The sequence below is a fragment of the Acomys minous genome, assembly GCF_964271855.1.
Source record: "Acomys minous genome assembly, chromosome: 8".
In the NCBI taxonomy this organism is placed as follows: domain Eukaryota; kingdom Metazoa; phylum Chordata; class Mammalia; order Rodentia; family Muridae; genus Acomys; species Acomys minous.
The window spans coordinates 46,989,778-47,012,829 of record NC_140489.1 but is presented as its reverse complement, the minus strand read 5'-3'; the positions used below and the strand labels follow the sequence as shown (position 1 = coordinate 47,012,829).

Sequence of the window (23,052 nt, the reverse complement as noted above, 5' to 3'; positions counted from 1 at the left end):
GGCAGAGCAGATGCAGGAAGGAGTATTTTATAGTCTGATGGCACAAATACTAAAGTAACCTGAGGGTGGGGCAAAGGAATGGAACAACTGAATTCTATTATAAAATGAGATCGGTACAATGGAAACCTTCTTACATGTAATAAGAATAAAGACGATTGGACAATATTTCATCCATAGGTTGAGGTATACCCTCTTCTATATTTAGAATTAAGTCTTTATTTGAAATTCTGAAATAGCCTTTTAAAACCCAAGCTCATTTTTTTTAAAGACAGGGCCTCACTATGTAGCCTGTACTGATCATGAATTCATAATCCTCCTGCCTCAGTTTCCTGAGTTCTGGGAACACAAGCAGGTGACGTCATACTGAGTTTTACAACTTAAATTTGTAAATGTGAGTGACTGCAGTCTGAGGGTGGCGGAGAGCTCATTCTCCTAGGTGGTGTCTCACACCCGCCACAAGGAAAAGACACGGGTGGGGCCACCTTCATTTGGGTCTCCAGAAATCAGAGAACAGAGTTGCGGAATTCATGAACCAGAAAGTCATCCTCTTATCAAACAAACTGTTACTTTTTCACCTGGCAGGGAAAAAGTAGAGGGACACAATTTTGAAATTGAAATGGCTGGAATTCATAGTAACAGACTTTGAGTCTCCCCTATAAACAAGCCGTTTCACTAGGGAATTAGCAGCCAGAGTCCTTATAGGCACACTTGGGATCCAAGTTCTCAACCTGAAGCAATAAGCTGGTTGAGCAACCATGGTGCAAAGGGCATTTGGTGGCTGGAGACACCGCGCCATCAAGGGCGCGTGGCTCGCTCCACTCCGGCAGCACAAACTTACCTGTTTGAGTTTCTCCAGTTCATCTTTGAGAAGGAGGTTTTCCTGTTCCACAATGTGAGTCTGCAGTTTGACTTCAGAAAGTTCTGCCTCCAGAGAAGACACCAAAGTGGAGGTCTAAGAAAGATATCAGGTGCATAACAGACATAGTCATTGCCATGGAAACTTTACCAAGCCCACAGGCTGCAATCTCAACGAAACGATGCCAGTCCAGTGGCATTGCCTTGAGACTGCTTATGCTTATAGTTAATGAACTAACCAAACTATCTTCAAAGACTTTGCATGTGTATAGCATGGGCCTGATGACTGGCCTACATCTTTGGAGGTTTAATTATTATAAAGTTACCTTCTCCCAGGAGAGGAAGATTGAGATTGTGCAAATTTTCTCCTCAAATTTCTGCTTATTTATCCCACTGTCCACTAGTGCATTCTGGCTACAATAATTGTCACTTGGGTTTTCCTAAGGATGATTTTTCTGTTTTCTTTCTTCATTTCTTTTGTTTGTTTGTTTGTTTTTGTTTTGTTTTGTTTTTTTGAGACAGGGTCTCTCTGTGTAGTCTTGACTGTCCTGAACTCGCTTTGTAGACCACCCTGGCCTCAAACTCACAGTGATCCCCCTGCCTCTGCTTCTCAAGGGCTGGGATTAAAGGTGTGTACCACCACCACCCGGCTTCTTTCTTCATTTCTGCATTTGTTAGAATTTATGAGAAAGAGCAGTTGTTTCTCTCCTGTTTGTTTATTCAATCAATTGATGCTAATATGTACTCAAAAATCTATCATATTTATTTTATAATTATTTTATTCTATATTGCATTGATCAAACTGTTTAAATCTGGGCTGTCAGGAGTTCCTTTAGGTGGGGGCCTGAGTCTTTTGAATTTGTCCTATTAATAATATTTATGTATTCATTTATTTAGCCCCTTTTTCTGTCTGGCATCAGGGGACATTTCAGGTTTGACTTTTCTTTTCTGTTCTAACCTTGGGATCAGTGATTTTTTACAAGGTGCTTTTATAGGAAAATAGTATTTAGAAATCAAGATCTGGTTATCCCATACAAAAACACATCTATGTTTCTTTCTCTAGTACACATACTCTGTGTGTCTGTGTGCACGTGCGCGCCTCCACATTTTAACACCGCACCTTTCTTCACCAACAGTGAGAAACACTGACCTGTGCTGTTCACTTATCCACTCACTTCTGGCATACACAAAATCATCTTGTGTACACACATGAACCACAGTTTATGGCTAGATTATTAAAGCATCTATGGACTGCTAACTCTTTTGTTTATATTACACATAGTGTCAGTTCCATTTGTTAGTGTTTGTGTTCTATTTTTGTATCTCCACAGCCATCATGGTTGACTTTGTTTATTTAAGGTCAGTAAAGATGTGTGAAGCAAGGCTGGGATGTAGCTCAATGGTGGAGCATTTGTCTAGCAGTTGCAGGGCTCCAGATTAAATTCCCAGAATTGGGAAACAAAACAAAACAAAACAAAAACATGTGAAACACATAAAAGTCAGAGCTTGCTGGGTGTGGTGGCACACACCTTTAGTCCCAGCACTCCAGGAGGCAGAGACAGGCAGATCTCTATGAGTTGGAGGACAACCTGGTCTACAAAGCCAGTCCAGGACAGACAGGGCTACACAGAGAAATCCTGTCTCGAAAACTCAAACCAAAACAAATGAAGAAGAAGAAGAAGAAGAAGAAGAAGAAGAAGAAGAAGAAGAAGAAGAAGGAGAAGGAGAAGGAGAAGAAGGAGAAGAAGGAGAAGAAGGAGAAGAAGGAGAAGAAGAAGAAGGGAAAAAATGTCAGATTTTTGTATAAAGATAAATTCAACAAAGCATCGCCCCCGCCGCCTCAGCCCTTCCATCACTCTCCTTTCGTTGCCCATGCCTTTCCACCTACTTCTCTGCAACATCTCTTTAGGGTCTGCTTGTTATTCTATTTTTTTTTTAAGATTTATTTGTTTTATGCATGAGTATTCTATCTGCATGTACACCTGCAGGCCAGAAGAAGGCATCAGATTCTAGTATAGATGGTTGTGAACCACTAGGTGGGTGCTAGGAATTGAACTCAGGTCCTCTGGAAGAGCAGACAGTACTCTTATCCACTGAGCCATCTCTCCAGCCCCCTGCTTGTCATTCTTTACATACATGGGCAAACACGTGTGTTTCTTTTCTAATGTCTCCCTTTTTTCCCTTACAGGCACAGAAGTACATTGTAGATACTCTTGGTGGCCCCACCAAGCACCATGCCCTGGAAATTATTTCATATTGATTGCTCTCATTCTCTTTTTATGACCCTCCCTTTTTAACACCTGTACAAGGCAGCCCATAACGTGGGAACTCTCATGTAGGAGCCTCTTGATTGTTCCTACAGCTTTGCAGATAGGAACAAAGCTGGAACGAATAGCCTCATGGGTATGACTTTTCATATCGTCGCAGGGATATTTTGAGGCTAAATCCCCAGAAGTGAGATTGTTGGACATTTTGTAAGTACACGTGTAATTGTGTTAGGTGATGCCAAAATACCCCTGTATGGATATTATCAGTGCATGAAGACGACAACATATGAAAATGTCTGCCAAACACAGTCTTGTCAAGAGGACATGCTGCTGTATTTTGTAAAAGAGACAACAACTTTCCAAGAGAGGAATCACATGCCAGTAGGGTTTATCCTGCATTTCTGACTGATTTTGAGTATCTTTTCAAAGCTTTGAGGGTCATTTTAATCTTTTTCTTAATATTAAAAACTTCTCTGGTCCTGGTTTTTTTCCCACTTTGCTATTAAATTTTTTTATGTCTCTAAATTTTCCTCTTCTTTAAAAAAATTATTTTAAATATATTGACCTTGGGTGCATATGTACGAGCCTGAGCGTACACATGTGCACCGCATGTATGCAGGAGCCCTCACAGGTCAGAAGAGGCACCAGGTCCACTGGCACTGGAGTTATGGATGCTCGTGAGTGGCCACATGGGTTCTCGGGAGCAAACAAGGGTCCTCTGCATGAGCATTCGTGCTCTCTGCCACGAGCCAGCTCTCCAGCCCTGTCCCTAAACTTCAAGGGTTTTACTGAGAGAGGCAGCATCTCTTCTTTCTCTGGTGAAAGACAACTTCCTCCTTGTGTTTTTGTGGTGTCCAGTAGCATCCTACTCCAGTTGGGGTTCATCTCATTTTATGAAATCTAAATCTATTCCTAAATATATACCCAATTAGTCCAGGTGGTTCTCTCTCTCTCTCTCTCTCTCTCTCTCTCTCTCTCTCTCTCTCTCTCTGTGTGTTTGTCTTTTTTCTTAAAAAAAAACTCCATCTTGACCTTAGTGGGTTGAGAAAACACTTTGATTACATCTACTCTTGATATCCATGTGGGTTAGCTCCAGTCCCCGATCCTCCCACAAGGTATCCAAATCCTCAGGTGCTCCAGATCCTTAATACACTGGTTCAGTATTTGCACAGAATGTACTTACATTCTCCAGTCGCACAATGCAAATGGTAAGTAAATATTTGTTACCTGTGTTCTCTAGGCAACATCAACAACAGCATCAACCAAAAAAGAAATCTGTGCGTATCTGGCACAAGTGTAACTCTTTTTTTTTTTTTTAAAGATATTTTTGCTCACAGGAGAGATGACGTCACAGCTGCGATCACAGTTTACCTGCTTCTCAGAGCTCTGCTCCATCTGTTGTGGGGGGACACTCTATCCCCTCACACCTTAGACACAGCTGGAGTGTATGCTAATGTGCCAGTGCCATACTGATTTAATCATTAAGCTCTTACGTAATAAGAAATTTCTTTTATTTCTTTGGATGAAGAAAACAAAAGCTGGGGCTGGAGAGATGGCTCAGTGGTTAAGAGTACTGGCTGCTCTTCCAGAGGTCCTGAGTTCAATTCCCAGCAACCACATGGTGGCTCACAACCATCTATAATGAGATCTGACGCCCTCTTCTGGCCTGCAGGTGTACACGCAGACAGAACACTCAAAAAGTTTTATCCCTTTTCAAGTCTCTGATAAGTTTGAAGACCAGATAGTTTAGTCTTTCAATTAAGCTTAGTAGGTTAGGGGTTACGATGTTTTTATATCAAGATAGATGAGGTATGATAGATATTAATCTCCATTCAGAAATTTAGACCCAACAAGATAGGAAAGATGTTTACTTCAAGTTTGCCAAATACAAACAGCCAAATCACTATGAATGTAACATTTATATAATTCCTCATTGTCTCGTGGTTCTTCCTGCTGTATGTAGTTTATTTCACTCATGTGTAATAATATAAATGTATATGTTAAAAAAGAAACATAATAAAAATATTTAAATAAATAAAAAAATGAGGGGGAAGGGGGAGAGAGGGAAGGAGAGAGAGAGAGAGAGAGAGAGAGAGAGAGAGAGAGAGAGAGAGAGAGAGAGAAAGAGCGAGCACACCAAAGGCTGAGCGGCTGGAGACCTCACCTGCACTCTGCTTCGATCCAGTTCTTCCTTCAGATTTGCATTTTCTTGTTCACATTTCTCAGAGGTGCAAGTTCCTGGCTCCTTCTCCTGGCATAGCATTTCTGCCAGACGTTGATTAAGTTTTTGCAATTCTTCCTTGTTTTGGGAGTTCTTTTGGCTGAGTTCTATATTTTCTGAATCCAACTGTTGGTTTTTGATTTTTAAATCTGCAACCTAATTAAAATTGAAATAAGTTTTTTTTTTAATTGCTGCCCTACTTTTTTTTTTTTAAGCGGATTTAGAGACTTTTCTCCTCTTTCACTGTAAATTTAAAGAACTATCTGTAAGAGGCTACAGGGCTACAGGGCAGCTTCTAGCCCTGGCCACTCTGGCCATGCAGCAGCGGTTCTCAACCTTCCTAACCCTGAGACCTTTTAATATACTCCTCATGCTGTGGTGAGCCCCAGCCATAAGATTATTTTCATTGCTACTGCATAACTGTAGTTCTGTTAGTGTTATGAATCATAATGTAATATCTGTCTTTCTAGATGGTATTAGGAGACCCATGTGGAATGTCCATTCAACCCCCAAAAGGGCTGCGGCCCACAGGTTGAAAACCACTGCTTTAGAGAAAGAGCATTTTGTAATAAAAAGCCCTTTGATAATAAACTTAATTTTGCTTTGCACACTCTTTCTTAAGCACACATAATAACAAAAATAATATATGTCCCTTACTACAAAGTCAATGAATTCAGAAGTATATAAAAAGTTATACACAGGTTAATCTCAGACCTCAGAGTGACTAATTCTTTATAGTTGAACATGTATACCACTAGATGATTTTCTATGCATATATAACACCACCTTTCTTTTAGCTAAATAAATAAATAAATATTAAGATAAAAAAGGTCATTGCATGTTTGAACAGCCTGCTTTTTCCACCTATGATATTGTAAGGTGTTATCTTTCCGACTTAGCTGGTCTAGAGACCACCATGTGTTATATGTTTCAATGAATGCAGGACATTTTATGTAAGATTTCCCATGTTGTTGTTACCCATCCCTGCATAGATAGATAGATATGTTTGTCTTATCATTTCATGACTAAGCATCAGAAAAGCAGCATATCTGGGCTCATTAGCTTCTGTCTGTTTGTTTGTTTGGCCTGGCCTTGCCGAGTTAGAAAGAAAGCATATGCATTGATCCTTTGGCAGAAGCCCCCCCCACCCCCTCCGGCAAAGGCTGCCTATAGGTGCTGTCAGCTTACTCTTACAATGTGGATTTCACTTCCTCTTCCTCTTAGACGGTCTCAGTGTTTACCTTTTGTTAGTGTAGTAGGTTAAAGCTGGACTATTCCCATTCCTCAACACTCTGAGGCTAGCCCTGCTGTGCTCAGTGCTGTCTCTCTGTGACTTGATCCTTCAAGTCTACTGCCTATTTTTCAACCAAGTCCTGCCACTTCTTTGAAATAGTACAAGATATATTTTGGATGTTGCCTTGGCTACTTTAGATACTAAAAATATTCCTTTCCCAAGTATGTCCTTGTCTTGTGACTATTTCAGATCTGCTCCCAAATCATCTTCCTGTCCCTGAGAACACGCTGTAAGTAAGATTATACAAAATGAGCATTGAATGGCACAGGCCATCTGAACGAGCTACAAGTCTGTGGAATGATATGCAGATTTGTTGGCTTTCTATATCCAAGAGTTCTGTCTGAAACCTTCTGCTTTTAATCAGGAAAATGAAGGAGCTGACACTAAGCAAACTCAGTACGGGCCAGAATCCACATTCACAGGTGAGGCTCAGAGGCATGAGCTTGCCGTGTGTACTGGCATGTGTTAGGCACTTAGGGTCCAGAAACGGACTGTAAATTACTTTTCCAAGAGAAGAAACCTAGGTTAGAGTCACTATGAGGGGAGTTTCCACAGTCCACCTCAGAATTTACAACTTTGCCATCATGCACAATATATTAGTCTAGTAACTTATTTGTGTATTATTTAATTTGTAAGTTTTAAATTAAGAAAAATTTCTGAGTCAAGCCACACTGGGGAACTGTGAGGGCTTCCTTACCTGTTTCTTTAACTTTTCAACCATCTTCTGAATTGAAGCCTTTTCCTGCTCCACGGTTTCTATTTTCTGCCTAAAGGAGCAAGGAAGACATGACTCAGGAGGGAAGAAGCGATTCAGTTTAGTCATTAAGCATTTAAGGTAAGTCGTTCTCAGAATTGAACTGTACTATATCTTACCACAGCTCTTCCTGAGAGCCACTCAGTTCCTCTAATTTCAGGCTCGAGATGGTATCTTCTTCATTTAAAGTAGTAATTTCATTTCTCAAAATAGAATTTTCCTCTTGAAGCTTTTCAGATTCATATCTGAAGTGTAGAGATTTAAAAAAAAAAAGTGTTACAACATGGCAGTCATCTGGCATCCTTGGAAAATATTTTCTAGTAACTTCCAATATAGAAGGACTTTCATGCCAGTTTAAAGTAGAAGTCTAAATTAGTAGTGTCTTGGAACTTGGAAATCAAGTTGTAACATATTGAGTCACTACTTATGGGAAATAAGGATCTCACTAGAAGACGTTGGGGGAAGTGTGACTAGAGGGCCTTGGCGCGGAGACAGGGATCAAGACTCAAAGCCAGCGCCGGGTGTGACTACTCAATGGCAGGCAGGCTGCTCTGAACAACTGGCTCCGTTTACTTCAGTCTCAAGTCTTCCCTGCTCTGAGCAGACAAAAGCCACATTACTTAGCTATTTGAGCTTTAGTTTAGGCCCCCAGGGACCTAAAGAAAGAAAAAGAACTACATAAAACCAAGGGGCACGCCAAAATATGCAGTTTATTCTTCTCACTATATTCTGAGGTTCTGATGTAAAAGTGGTTTAAGGAAGAGGAAAGTCATCGGTCACAACTGAATTGTTTTCTTTTCTACCGCTAAGATACTTCTGACACAATGTGATATTTTTTTTACAAATTAAAGAAAAAGCCAACTCTGCTAGAATACCAAAATGCAATCGTATTTCATGAAGTTGCTTGGTAGTTTTTCAACGTGGTTTACTTTGTCTTCATCCCTCAAGCCTATTTATTAGAATTTGATAACACCTTGGTAAAATGAGATGTTCTAAGATAAAAGCTTACAGTTGGAAGGATACTGGGATGTATTTTAAGCATAGAAGGAAAAAGTACAATCCATTCAATACGTTTCCTATATTAGTATAAAAAGAGTGTTGTTATCTACCAGGCGAGTTAATGCTACACAAGAGGCATTCATTCCATATAACATGCTTCATCCGAACGAAGACGGCAGCTAACACTGAGCAAAAGGGTTTCCATCCATCCAAAGGACGCAAGTGCTAGGAGGGGGCTAAGGACGGACACCGACGACACAGGTGGTTAAATAGCAGACACTCGCCACTTAGCGTTTCCACACTCCATGTGGACAACGCTGACTTGCTGCGAGGGAGGGGGATGCCTCCTAGACAAGGTTACTCTGGTTGTTAAGGCACACAGAAGCAGAAGAAGGCTAGGACACTGCTCTGGTAGAGACTAATAGGTTAGCGTCTCTAAGCACAGCAAGCAGCAGGAGTTAGATCGGACGGTGCTCTGAGGGCTTCCGTGAAGTCTAGGAAGTCACATACATTACCTCAGAAGCTCGACCTTCCGCTGCATCTCACTGCACGTGACCTGCAAGTCATGCATCATTGCCTTCAGCTCTTCCTCCTTCCCTCCCTGAGGAGGAGCATCCTTTTGCTTAACTAACGTGGTCACTCGCTCCCTCAGCTTTCTAGTGAGCTCCTGGAGCTTTTGCTTTTCCAGTTCTAACTCCGCGATTGTGGTCTCGTGTTGAAGATGTGTGTTTTGAAGGCCCAGGACAGCAGCATTTTCCTCTAGGATAACTTGATTCTGCACGCTAGGCTTTTCTAGGAGTGTCTGAACTGATCCGTGGAACTGGGCAGTCTCACGTGCTTTTGTTCTGACGAGGAGCTGTGCGCATCCCTGTTTACGGCACTGGGTTTCTGGTCTGCATTCTCCTACGACGTGGTGCATGCTCATGACCTTGGGTGGACACTCATCCGGAGTCTGATGGAGTTCAAGCACCTCTTCGTCAGAGATGACGGCCAGGTTTTCTGAGGGGGCTTCCCACAGGGGGTAGCTGTCACCCTGCAGGGAGGCTGTTTCCGGCACCTTCTCCATCCTCCCTTGAAGTCTCAACACGAGGGCGCCGAGCTCCTCGTTTTCCATCTTGACCCCATCATGACTCTTTTCCAGGATAAGGAATGTCTCCATCACCTCCTCCATCTTCTTCACCTCACCCCGCAGCCTGAAGACTTCCGTGGTGAGCTCTTTGTTGCTGTCCAGCGACACGCCGTAGCGTGTCCCCATGAGGCGCAACTCCTCCCGGAGGCAGGCGTTTTCTCTAGCAGCGTCCTCATACAGTGACTTATACCCAGAAGATGCCTCGGGGAGTCTCTCCAGCGTCTTCAGTTTCTTTTTCAGCACAGAAATATCAAAAAGCAGGTCCTGTTTCCTCTCAGAAGCCCGATCGCAGTCTGCACGTAAGACCGTTAGTTGCTCTTGTAGATTAAGGATCTGACTCTTCAGGTCCCAGGATTCGGTCCTGGTGTCCTCGCTATTTTCAAGCTCAGAAAAGCACTCCAGGGAAGCTTCTGACTCCTCGGTTTTGCCCTCCCGCCTCTGAACAGAGCTTGTCCCTGTACTTCCCAGGCCCCGGGCCTCGTGGTCTCCTAGGTCACTTAGGAAGTGTTTGGCGGCTGTACTTTCTCCTTGCTTCATGTGTGGTAAAAACAACTCTGCTTGGTCCCTGGGACTCCCAGAAATCTCAGTCATTTGCTCCTCCGAACAAGATGACATGACTGACCCCGGCTCTAACTGTTTCAGCCTCTGCTGCAGTCTAGAAATCTCAGTGGCCATTTTTGCATTTTCCTTCACTGCCCGCTCGTGAGCTCTCTGTAGGCTGACCAGGACGTCTCCGTTTTCTTCCAACAGCTGCTTGCCTTGCTGAAGCAGGGACATGGCTCCACTTCCTTCCGCCTCCTCCCCTGCCATTGCCTGGCCACCGTCGCCGTCAGGAAGCACCAAAAGAGATGCCGCCTGTCGTGTGTCCTCCAGCGTGTTCTGAAGCCTGCAGGCTTCTGCGCTCATCTCTGCCTTCTCTTGCCCCGCTCTCTCACAGCTAGCCCTGTGGGCATTCTCCAGGGCCGCGAGCCTGCCTACCATGCCTCGCCTCTCTGGCTCAAGCTCTACCTGTAGTCTCTCAAACTGTTGGCTGGCCGGCTGCTCACAGGCCCCTGCCTGGCACAGGACCTGCTCTCCTTCCCTCAGCTCTCTCTCCCGACTTCTCTTCAACTCTAGTATCTGGTCAGACGGGAGGCCATGCTGGCTTACGGATGCTCCCCGGAGGTCTTCCAGGTCCCGCAGCAGCTGCTCTCTTTCCACATTCAGGCTGTTCAAATGTTCCTTGTATGACTTCTCCAGCATCTCCCGCTCCTGGTTCAGGGCCAGGGCGGTCGCTCTCTCCCTCTGGAGCACCTCCTTCAGCTGCTCCTGGGCTTCTGTGCACTCCTGAGTGAGCTCGTCCTTCTCAAACTCCCACTGAGATCTTTCCTCCAGGTGCTGGTCCAGGAGGTCCTTCAGCTCTCGGCGGAAGCGCCCCTCCAGGCTTTGCAAAGCGCATCCACAGCGCTCAGTGACTCTCTCACAGTCAGCCTGACACTGGGCTTCTATCTGAGAGGCTCTTCTATTACACTCTGTTTCCATTTTTTCCCTAAATGTGGTCAACATACAGCATTACTGAAACTGCTGCCACACTGGAAGCAAACCCAACATTTTTCCCACACACAAAAGAGGAGAGAGGCTGTTGGGCAAACAACGGGACCACTCTCCACATGATCTGATTCCTAGTTAATTCATGTATACTAGGAAGGGATTTCTCTTCGGGGAGCTAAGGCTGATGGTCATAAATCAGGAAAATTTATCTTTCTCTGAATCAGGGGAAGCTGAAAAACCCAAATCCTTTGAAATTCTGAATGTATTTATGTGGTTTAAATGAGCGCCTTAAGTGACCAAAGACACAGTGACCTCATTCCTCATCTGGGAAATACTTCTTCATTTAAATGAAGCAGGCATTGAAGGATTTCAGTTGCATCAACCGGACAAATTAATAGATGTCTTCTGTTTTTGCTTCTTAATTAAGAAAATAGCACTATATTAAATAAGGTGTCTCAGTTATACCTGGGATTTCACACAGGACAGTAAACAAAAATGCCATTTCATAACAGGGAGGAACTATGCGTATGCCCAGAATCCAGTTTATAAATGGGTTTTCCCAGAAAGCAACAGCACTGAAGTCGGAAGGAACTAGTCCTCAGCTGAGCAGAGAGAAGGTAAGTCTCAACAGGAACAGCTCCTCCCCCTGCCCGCCCTCCCCTGCATGCACACACATCAGAGCTGTTCCAGTGATAGTTCCCCCCCCTCCCTTCCCACCCCTCCCCCGCCGTCAAGGGAGGATCTTGGGCAAATGGGGCAGAACTGGTTGGATTGATTTTTAAAGAACCTACTCAATCTATGGGCTGCTCTGCGGCCCTCCCCCACCCCCGCCAGGCTTTCTAGTCCCCTCTGACTGACGGGAACTCCTGAGGAGCAGTGTCCAGGCTGTTCCAGCCACCCCCCCCCCACCAGCTTTCTCACCTTCCCTCCTGAAGTTCCCTTTGGTGCTGCTCCAAGAGTTCTTTCCTCAGCTCTTCTTTCTCAAGAGCGTGCTTCTCCACCAGGCTCAGCAGCTGCTCCTGGTAAGACTGCTCCAGGTCCTGAGTCAAGGCTTTCACCCTCTCTTCAGTAGAGGCAGCATCCTGCTCGAGTCTCTCTCTCTCCTGGCGAAAGCCTTCCTCTGCCCTCTGCAGCCGGGCCTCATGCTCCAGCCGCAGCTCCTCCTGCAGCTGAGTCTTTTCCTCCGCAAACACCACTTGCAGTTGTTTCTTTTCTTCCTCGTGCCTGCAGCTGGCCTCGTGGTGGGCCTCCTGCAGCACCGCCGCCTGCCCCCGAAGGTCTGCGATCTCACTCGTAAGGTCACTTATTTGTTCTTCCAAGGTGCGCATTTCCAGCTCGTACCTCTGCCTCATGGCCGCCTGCTCCTTTTCACAGGCCACCCTGGTGTCATCCAGCTGCTTTTCATAATGGTGCACCTAGAACCAGACACGAAACCATGGCATGACTGGGTTCTGGGCTATGGAAAGGCAGTGTGGGGGTGACAAGTGCCTCTGTCCCGCAGGACACTCTTGTTTTCTCGTTCTGATTCAAAGTGAAAAGTGACTTAGTTCTAAATTACCTGAAGTGAAGTTAAGCTAGGCCTGCTTTTATTTATTTTGGTATGTGTTATGTTTGTATGTGTACACACAGGGGTGTGTGTGTGTGTGTGTGTGTGTGTACACGTGTGGGAGCAAGAGGACACTCACAGCACCAGTCCTTAGGCACTATCCACCTTCTTTTTTTCCTGATAGGTCTTTCATTGGCTTGGAACACACTACCTAGGCTAGGCTGGCCAGCCAGTAAGCTCCCGGGTCTCTCGGTGAACTAACAGTTTCTTGCCCAGCTTTGTGTCCCATATGGCCTGCAGAGTACCTTACAGAGTTTGAGATACATTTGAAGGTGTAAACGAGATATTTTAAGACCCTAAGTTTGTAGTAGGAAAGGAAAGATGTGAAGGCAAAAGGGAGCACCCGCGAGGATCCGCTCTGTGCTCAGTAGAGTTATCTATGGGCCAGGAAAATAAGAGCAGAGGCTTGGTAAAGAGGGCCTCAGCTTGGTCTCCAAATTCCACACAAGCTGAGCATAGTGGCTCTTACGTGTGATGTCAGCACTAGGGAGGCAGAGACAGAGGGTACCCTGGGCAAGCTCGCCAGCTAGGCTAGACAAATGGGGGAGCTCTGGGGTCAGTGAGAGATCAATCAAGGAAGACACTGGGCACACAGCCTTGACACATCCATATGCTCTCACACACTAACATGCACATGCACGAAACCATGCATGCCACATACCACGTGAACATGCATGTAACCATGCATACCACATACCATGTGACATGCATGCCACATACCACATGTACATGCATGTAACCATGCACACCACATACCATATGTACATGCATGAGACCATGCATGCCACATACCATGTGACCATGCATGCCACATACCACATGCAAAGAGATGTGAAGGTGAGTGGAAGCCACACAGTAAAGGACAGAGACCAAGGATCATAACTTGTATCTAATCTAGTAAGTGATTACACCAAAGAAAGGACTTTTTGTTTATTTTTATACAAGTTAAAAATGCTATGACTAGTATACTATGATATGTCAGGCTGAGCACACACTTTCTGAGCCACTGGAGAGGAACGGGCCTGACCTCAGCCTGAGGAAGCGGGTTCCTGGCAGCCACTGAACTCCAGACGAAGTGCACGGAACCCCTGGCCTGTGAGGAACAGCAGCAGGAACGCCCATGCACTGACAGGACTCAGCTGTCAGGGAACGAGACCGGAAACAGAACTTACTTTCTCTTTCAGCTCCAGCCTCAGGTGACACAGGTCCCTGTCATGCTGTTCTTTCATCTGTTCGATGACCAGCTCTGCCTCGATGCTCATATTCAGTGGGTTGCAGTCTTCAGAACCAAGCCCTGAAAACACACGGAACCGCTGACCCTGCCTCAGGTTCTGTCATTGACACACTCAGGCATCTGGCGAGGGGCATGGCTTCACTAAGGAATCCTTTCCCGCCTGACTTTCCACGTGTGAAGTGCTTTGAAATGACAGCAGCCATGAAAAGACTCTGGGCTCTTCAAGCACCAGGGCAACAAGAGGAAGAAAGTGAACAGAGATCCTCAGGAACAGAGGCAGTATGCCAAACCTTAGCAGAATTTTACATGATGAATGTGTGTGTGTGGAATATGCTGAATGTGAGCTCTCAGGAGGAGATTGTGTACGGGAGAGTTTGGTCAAATTGAACCACCTTCTGCCTATGCAGAAACTACCCAGCAACAGGCTCTGAGGGAGGACATGGCAGGGGAACAGTGAGTGGCTGGCACCCTTCCTGCTGTGTCTTACGGGGCTAACTTCATGGCCAGCATGTCTAACGCGCCCCTCAGTGCCGTACATGAGTGTTTTACTGTCCTGAATTTCCTGGTATCTAGGCTACTTTCACCTAAAACAACCAGCTATGAACAGGGCATGGGTCACGGGTATGGGTGCAGGCAACTGGGGGGGGGGGGAATTCTCAGCACCTACACATGAGTTTACGTCTCTCGCTGCCCACGCTAAGCACCAAGGGAAAACTGAAAATATGTGCAGAAGTTCAGGGCTGAGCTAGCACAAGGCCAAATCTATCTAGTGCTAGGCAGACATCTCTTAAAACAATGAGACTCAAATAGGTCCCCCCCACCCCCATCTGGAGATAGGTAGTCTGATGGAGAACTGCTCTTGGGCAGAGTTCTAGAAGCTGGGATCGACAGCCTTGCCTTGGGCTTTCTCTTAATAGATTTGTGCACATTGCCTACTCCAAGGTGCCACTTGTTGACCCTACAGTGGAGAGGTGCGGGAAGGAGCAAGCTACCTCCCTAAGAACCCAAGGGAAGGGAGAAGCCACAAAGACTAACAAGAACTCACAGGAGCTTTGCTGAAGTGAAAGCCCAACACACTGAGTAAAGAGGCAGAACTCAGGCAAAGAGTGACTGTACAGTGGCTCCCAAACAGGCTCCCCCAACCTCGCTCCACACCATCTCCCTCAAAGCCAGGCCCTAGCTCTTTTTTTTTTTTTTCCTGCTCTGCGGAGGCAAATAAGGCACTTAGCCTAGCCAGCCTATGAAAACCAGCTATGGGTTCTGTGGTATGTGGCTGGCTGCTGCTTCCAAACCATTTTCATACCAGGCAGACACTGGTGCGAAGGGGAGAATCAGCAATATCAAAATCACATTTTTTTTTTAATGAAGACCTCAAGGACAAATGAAAATCCCAGCCACAAGTGAAATAGCTCAAGAAACGAGACTGCCAAAGTCTCTCCCTCCCTGTACTCCAGGGTGCCAGTGTTCCTTCCACAAGGTTGCATGCAGCCATGGGTCTAAAAGCTGGGTCAAACACGGACACGAGAAAGCTTGTGGTGCAGATGTGTTTACCTTGGCTGGGCTCGATCCCAGCACCGGCCACGTCGAGTTCTTCCGACAGCGAGCTCTTGCACGGGAGCCGGAGCACTTTGCCTTGTGCACGGTACTCCTCCAGCTCCGACTGCAACTCATCCACTTGGTCCTGGAGCAGCTGAAATAGAAAAAACCAACACCAGTCTTACAGGAGGCACCAAAAGCGCAAGCAACAAGAAAAGCAGAGAAACGGGAGAAAAGCAACAAAGTGCAAACTTCTGTGCTGCCAAAAGACACCAAGAGAGTGAAAACAGACTGGAGCAGCAGAGAGAGAGAACTCAGAGGTTAGGAGCCGGTCTCCCTCACACACAGGATCCCAGCACCCACATCAGGTGGCTCACAGTCACCTGTGACTCCCACTCCAGGGGGATCCGAGTCCCTCTTATGGCCACCGTGGGTACTGCACTCATGTGCATAAACACCACAAATATATATACAGATAATGAAAAAATATATATATTTTTTAAAGTAAAAAGACAAAGCCAGGCGGTGGTGGCACACGCCTTTAATCCCAGCACTCGGAAGGCAGAGGCAGGCGGATCGCTGTGAGTTCGAGGCCAGCCTGGTCTACAAAGTGAATCCAGGACAGTCAAGGCTACACAGAGAAACTCTGTCTCAAAAAACAAAAACAAAACAAACCAAACCAAACAAACAAACAAAAAAGTAAAAAGACAATGTGTGTAAGGGACTTGTAACTAGAATTTATAAACATTATTAGAACTCAAAGGCAAGGAATGCACCTTAAGAATGGGCAAAGGCTATATTACATAGCTTACCAAAAAAGATACACAACCAATGAGTATATTAGAAGACCTTCAATACTGTTAGCTATGGGTGGTGATGATAAAACTCATGATGAAGTATGACAACAATTGCAAATAAAGACGTAAGGCAATGGGGACTCTCATGTGGTGGGAAATAATAGTGCCACCACTTTGGAGGAGGTCCATCAGTTCCTAAGAGTTAAACACCAATTTGCTTTGTGGCCCAGCAGAAGAAAATTTATACTTTCTGGTATAAACCTCAAGAAATATAAAGTATATGCCCATGCAAAAACCTGCATAAAATTATTCATGATAGCCCCTAAAAACCCAAATGTCTGTTAACTGATTTACAAATTTAACATATCTATATAAGGGGATTTAAAAAAAAAAATTTATTCAGCCACTGGAAGGAACAGAACAGAGATACATGTTAACAACATGATGAACGGGGACAACCTCATTTGTTACACGACAGAAAATAGACTAGTAGTTGCCTGTGGCAGGCTGAAGAGGGGTAAAAGGGGGTGGAAGTGGGAGAGCCCCTGGGGCAGGTTGGAGGATTATTGCGGGGTCAGGGGGTGAACAATAGCAGAAACAGGCTGCCGTGAAGCAGGGCTTTCTCGGGGAGATGCCACTGAGTTGTGGTCAGGGCTCCACAGCCGTTTGAATATAAGTAAAGGCACTATTGTACTGCTTGGATGCATGGAATGTGTGGCATACAACGTGGCTTCAAAAAGACCAGCCTGGGGAATTCTGAAGCTGTCAGCAACAGATCTTACTGATGCGTTCATTCAACTTGGAGACAATGAAAACAAACACTACAGGATCAGACCTAAGGGATACAACGTAACCATGAAGGCAGCAGAGAAGCATCCCTTCTCAGAGGTGCGAGCACAGGCCCTGAGAAGGCAGGCTACAATTGTTCTCCTGAGGTGGAGGGCTCTCTCACCTCAGCACAAGGATGGAATGTAGCCAAAACTAGAACTCGCTTCTACCTACCTTGTCAAATAAGTATGTTTGGCTTAAGGAAAAAAAAAAAAGATCAACATCCTAAGCTTAGGGGAGCTAATTTAAGAAACAAACAGGGAGCAGGGAGATGGTGGCGCACACCTTTAATCCCTGTACTTGGGAGGCAGAGGCAGGTGGATCTCTGAGTTCGAGGCCAGCCTGGTCTCTACAGAGTGAGTTCCAGGACAGCCAGAGCAACATAGTAAGACTTTGTCTCAAAACACAAAACAAAAGAAAAGAGCCGAGGCTCTTGCTAAGAACACTGTTTCTGCTAGGCACTGGAAAAGCTTACAACTAAAAATCTGAGGGTTTCTGCTCCTAGCTTTTGCATTTTTTTCAAATGAAATGTGTTCAGAAAAAGGGGCAGGAAAATAGCACAAGACAAAACCAGGCCATATTAAGTTTGTGACGATCAGCTAGGGAAAGCTAATTTTCGGATAAGCACACTAATACAGCCACATATTTCTTCACACAGTACAGAACTGGATGGCCCTCTACACAGTAGCAAACCAAGGTAGGACCTGAATGAAACTGGCTTGATCGCTTACGGTCTAGAATATTGGATAATAGTAACAGCTAACATTCACATGTGTGCAAACTGTGTCCCCGGCTCTGTTTTATGCCCTTTACACTGTGCTTAAAGAAAGTTGGGGCATGCACAGATGTCAGCGGCTTCGCAAGTCCAGGAAGTGCTGAGGGTGGGACTGGAGCACAGGCTCTCTTGTGTCGCTTAGTCTGCCTCAGCCACTCACCCTGCACTGCTGTTCATACTCGTTTCTCATCTGTGCCAGCCTCTCTTCTTGAAGGAAGAATTCAGCACTGCCGGGATCGAGGTCACCAAACTAGAAAGGACACAAAACAAAGCTGTCGTTTTTCCCCCAAGGGCCCTTCCTTGACCTATCACATTCCAAAGATCCCAGTTTCGGGTGTCACCCAAGCTCCCAAATATGACAGGAATGAGGCATTTAAGCAGAGACACCACCAACCGGAAGGGGAGGGAAACATCCCAGAACGATGTGATCAGCTCGGGTAGGGAGCCCATCTCAGTGCCAAGTAAGCCTTCCCCTCACAGCCACGGTTCTAAATTCTATCCTGAGAAGTTACGACTTCCTGTAGGTGCCCAAACACTCCCTAATAAAAATGTTCTTGGCATTGGCTTCTGCTCCTTTGGGTGAGTGGCATTTTGGGCAACTCCCCAGGAAATCGGAAGTGGACAGATTTACCTTGTCCGCTAACACGTTTTCCAAATTGCGCTGAAGTTTGTTCGTTAGGCTCTCATACTCTGCCAACTTCTCCGCATTTTCCAGAAGCTCATTTTCCAGGCGGTTGTTTTCCTTGGGAAAGTTGGAAAAATAAACATGGCACAAGTCAGAAATCAGAAAACTGTGTTGTCATTTTATATTAAGTGTAAGCCAGGATTTGGGATTAAGAAACCCGTCTACCCAGTGGTGGTGGCACAGGCCTGTAATCCCAGCTCTCGGGGAGGCAAAGGCAGGCAGAGCTCTGTGAGTTTGAGGCCAGCCTGGTCTACAAAGTGAGTCCAGGACAGCCAAGGCTACACAGAGAAACCCTGTCCCAAACAAACAAACACCAAAAACAAACAAACAAACAACAACAACAGCAACAAAAATCTATCATGAAAGCTAGAGGAAAAACTGGAAAATAAATAATTATTAAAAGGTTATTACCTAGCTTATGATCCAAAAGTTAGCCTTTAAAAAGAACCTTACAGAGGCTGGAGAGATGGCTCAGTGGTTAAGAGCCCTGGCTGCTCTTCCAAAGGACCCAGGTTTAATTCCCAGCACCCACGTGGCAGCTTACACTTGTCTGTAACTGCAGTTTCAGGGCTTCTGACACCCTTACACAGACATACATGCAGGTAAAACACTAATGCACATAAAATAAAAGTAAATTATAAAGCAATGAAAACCGTATAAAATTGTGCTGTTCCATATCTTAGCTACTAGCAGGCCCATGTGGATACTGAGCACTGAAATACTTCTAGAATCAATGGAGACATGCACTATCAGAGGAAGCACACATAGGATTGCACAGAATAAGTTACAAATGTAGGACACAGCACAGGGTAATCTGTGCTCACCTGTCCCATTTCAAAATGACAGTGCCTTGTAAGTGCTGAATTAAATGACTCAAAATTAATTTCACTTTTAACACGAATATATTTTTAATATGAGATTTTTAGTTTGATAGCAATACATTATTTTTTAAGTACATATCTGGCCTTAGTTTACTTCTACACAGCACTACATTGGAGTATTTGAAATGACATTTTAAATGACCATGTACTGTTGAATGTAAAAAAGCTGGTTATAAAGTACCATTTCTAGGGTTGGCAAGAGATGGCTCAGCAGGTGAAGGCACTCGCCACCAAGCCTGACATGCCCCCCCAGGACCCACATGGGGGCAGGTGAGAACTGACTCCTGAAAGTTGTCCTCTGACCTTCACAGGCTCAGGTCAGCGTGGGCCCCAACAAACAAACTAATATTAAAAGCAAAAAAGAAAGAAAGAAAGAAGAGAGAAGAAAGAGAGAAAGGCCTTGTCTAGCTATAGCAAGAGACTCAGAAGAACTAAAAAAAAAAAAAAAAAAAAAGAGTAAATCTAAAACCAATTTTAATTCATGGGCATTACAGCTTATAGTTAATTTATAAATAATTTTGATTTAAGGAAATAGAAGTTATACATAAGTAGTTCATAATTTGTATGTATACACCAACTGAAACTCAAAAATGTTTTCCCATTAAAAAGAAAAAAATCTTCAACAGTACTCCAGAAAGATTTCACCCGCATTTGTTTAAAAAAAAAAAAAAATAGAGGCTTGCCATTTGACATTTTCTTTCTTCTCCAGTGTTATGGGCTGATTGGAAGAATGCTATGCTATTTTCAAACTACATTTTGCCAAAAGAATAGAGAGCCAGTATATTTTTAATGTATTCTAGTTCACACTCTCACATAGCAATATGGTGTTAGGGGAAAAAAAATGTACTTAAAGCTTTCAAAAAAAAAAAACTACCTTCGCCTATATAACACCAACTCTATTACTTTTGTCTCTCAAAGAATATCCACACTTGGATGCTGAACCTATAGGCACAAACCCTGCATTCAAGACACATGCTGCTGCTCTGCAAACCAGGTCAGGTACTGCTCCCGAGCACAGGGGACAGACAATGTGGCCCGCTGGAGAAAGGCCAGCCTACAACAGCTACAAAAGTAAAGGATGTGTAACGGGCACAGAAAGCTGATACGGCCTGTGATGTCGGAGGCATGGCAAAAGGAGCAAGGCGGAGAAACAGGGGGCTCATGGGAGGTGCAGTGGGAGGGGCAGGCCACTGGGAGGGGCTGGCAGGAACCGAGGTGAGAGCAAAGGTTCTCAACCTGTAGGTTGCCACCCTTTGGGAGTTGAATGACCCGGGTCACCTAAGACCACTGGAAAACACAGATATTTTACATTACAATCTGTAGCAGTAGCAAAAAAATTACAGTTATGATATGGTGAGGAAAATAACTATGGTTATTGTAACATGAGGAACTGTACCAAAGGGTCACCGCATCAGGAAGGTTGAGAACCACTGGGTAGACAGATGAGGCTGAGCACCCTGGCAGTGCCCTTGACGGCTAGTGCTCTCTGTGCCCCACAGTGTACCCTTTTGTCCACACATCTTTACTTGCAAATGTTCATCTCACTGAGGCATTGGTCTGGCTCGAGGCCTCTGGCTTCTGCTACCCCATCAATACCGGATCCTCACCAGGACTCCTCCCGGATATCCTGCTGTTGGCCCGTGTCATGGAGATCTTGCAGCTTTGGATCTACAGGACTGGCCCCTTCACTTGCTCCAGCAGTTCATACATGGGGTAGGTGATGGCTGAGGGCCTGGTCTAGCTTTCCTGTCTCACCCCTTGGGGCCGGCTCACCTGTGCCTTCACTTTCAGGGCCAGCTCTACCCTACTATCCAGGCAAGGGGCAGGCCGCCCCCTCTCAAGTAGCACTCTATGTTTAAACCAAATACCAGTATGTTCGCACCTATCTTTAGTAAGTTCACTCTAATGGACACATGCAGGAAAGGACTATTAAGGACACACGTTAATCAGCCGAGGGGGCCATGGTGCGTGTTGGGCCTAATGAGAGGCTGGGGAACTGCAGAGGAAAGGCTGTATCTAAGAGGTGCCTCATGACTCAAACAGTGGTAAGGAGTAGGGACGGCCGGGAATGTTAGCTTCTGGAACTTACGGAGACAGCAGAACCTGGCCATTGCCTTGGACTTTTCTCAGGTGTTGTGTGGACCTGAGGGGGCATCTTATAATAGCAAACGCCTCCCCTGGGCCTGCTGTTCTGCAGACACCTTACTTGTGCTATTTGATATGAGAACCACACCAAGGTAAGGCATAAGAGCTACTGTCTGTTCATTAGGAAACAGGCTTGAGTAACTTCGTCAAGGCTTTCCTGTAGGCAGTAGGCCCCAGAGGCCCAGTACCACGCTATCTGGAGTGAGAGTCCAGAAAAGAGAAGGTTGGCTTCTTCCACTGAGACAGAGGGAGGGAGGGAGGGCTACAAGAGGGAAGTCATGCTCGGAGGCCCAGAGGATGAGAAAAGGGGGCCAGTAGGAAGGGGAAGCCAAGCATAAGGACAAGCCTAGGAAGCAGCTCTGGGATTGAGGATGTCAGCCAAACCCCACCCAGTCCTGAGGAGCAAAGGCTGCTGGGAAGAACAGGCTTTCCTCATTGACACCATCCACACACCAGACTCCGGGCCTCCTTTAGTCCAAAGGCTAGCAAGGTCACCACCATGTCCAGGCCATGACCAGGGAGAGGCCTTGGGTTTAGCCCTATTCAGACTTGGGCCCTCAGGGAGCTAGGCTGTTCTGTGTGGATACCTAACATGGACCCAGGCCACGGAGCTAACAGGAAGATTACCTTCTGGGAGAGGGCAAGGCGGTCCCGGATGTAGTTCTCTTCTGTTTTGGCCTTTTCAATTTCCTGCTCGAGCTCCGCCCGCTGCTTGCCCACCTGCTGCAGGATCTGTTCCCTTTCTTGGCGGAGTTCACTCTTTAAGGCTGCTATGCGCTCCTTGTATTCTTCATCCAGTTTCCTGGGAGGAAGGACAATAGGGAAACCAATAGGTGGCCTTTAGATCCCATGGAGGACAGTGTGTGGACATTCCAAAACTGGAGACATAAACATAGATTCAGAAAACACACTGAGAGGATGCCTGAAAGTTTCCTGCCTTCCTGATGGCCGGGATGTCCCTAGACCTCTGCAGTCAGCTCTGTTTGCCCCCTGCCCTGAGCATGGGATAGGGAGGCATGGGGAACCTTGCCCTTCTGGCCTCACCTGAGGTTGTACGCATTCCTCTGCTCAATGGCCGCGTGGTGATCATCCACCTCCGAAGCCATCAGAGACTTTAGCTTTTCTGCTTTGTCCAGGTCCAACCGTAGCTTCTCCTTTTCTCTGACCACTTGGTCAACTCGTTCCCTGCAATTGGAAATAAAGTGAGGTAGTAGGAAGCTGTTTCCAAGCAACCAAGAGACACCCCTCCCTTAAAAAAAAAAAAACCCTCTCATCTGGCTTGCTTCAGTACAAACACAAAACCAAGACAACCAAAACCTTCCTCAAACATAAAGGTCTTCCTTGGTTCCCTTCAGACACTCCAGCCAATCAGAACCCTGCTCGCTTCCCTTCAGCTGAGGAGGGTCACTGTTTTACAGTTGACATGAAGGTCGGCCACACTGGCCTGTGGATAGGAAGAGGTCCCCGGTGACGGTGATACTGGAGACAAGTTACAAAGGGAACGGACCAGACAAAC

At 45.6% G+C, this 23,052-nt stretch overlaps 1 protein-coding gene across 5 annotated transcripts in view; it reads right to left on the bottom strand.

Moving 5' to 3' along the window:
• Positions 1–23,052, bottom strand: part of NIN (ninein) — a 108,336-nt gene that overhangs the window by 23,880 nt on the left and 61,404 nt on the right. For 4 of the 5 annotated variants that reach the window (XM_084791351.1, XM_084791352.1, XM_084791353.1 and 1 more), the window contains 12 exons: positions 22,581–22,721; positions 22,164–22,338; positions 18,457–18,567; positions 17,986–18,075; positions 15,441–15,579; positions 13,828–13,949; positions 11,971–12,464; positions 8,906–11,047; positions 7,511–7,636; positions 7,335–7,404; positions 5,287–5,499; positions 839–952 (listed from right to left, as the gene is read on the bottom strand). In XM_084791351.1, the coding sequence (XP_084647477.1) occupies positions 839–952; positions 5,287–5,499; positions 7,335–7,404; positions 7,511–7,636; positions 8,906–11,047; positions 11,971–12,464; positions 13,828–13,949; positions 15,441–15,579; positions 17,986–18,075; positions 18,457–18,567; positions 22,164–22,338; positions 22,581–22,721 (3,937 nt within the window). The remainder of the gene's footprint in view (positions 1–838; positions 953–5,286; positions 5,500–7,334; positions 7,405–7,510; positions 7,637–8,905; positions 11,048–11,970; positions 12,465–13,827; positions 13,950–15,440; positions 15,580–17,985; positions 18,076–18,456; positions 18,568–22,163; positions 22,339–22,580; positions 22,722–23,052) is intronic. The other variant, XM_084791355.1, reaches the window with a different exon arrangement.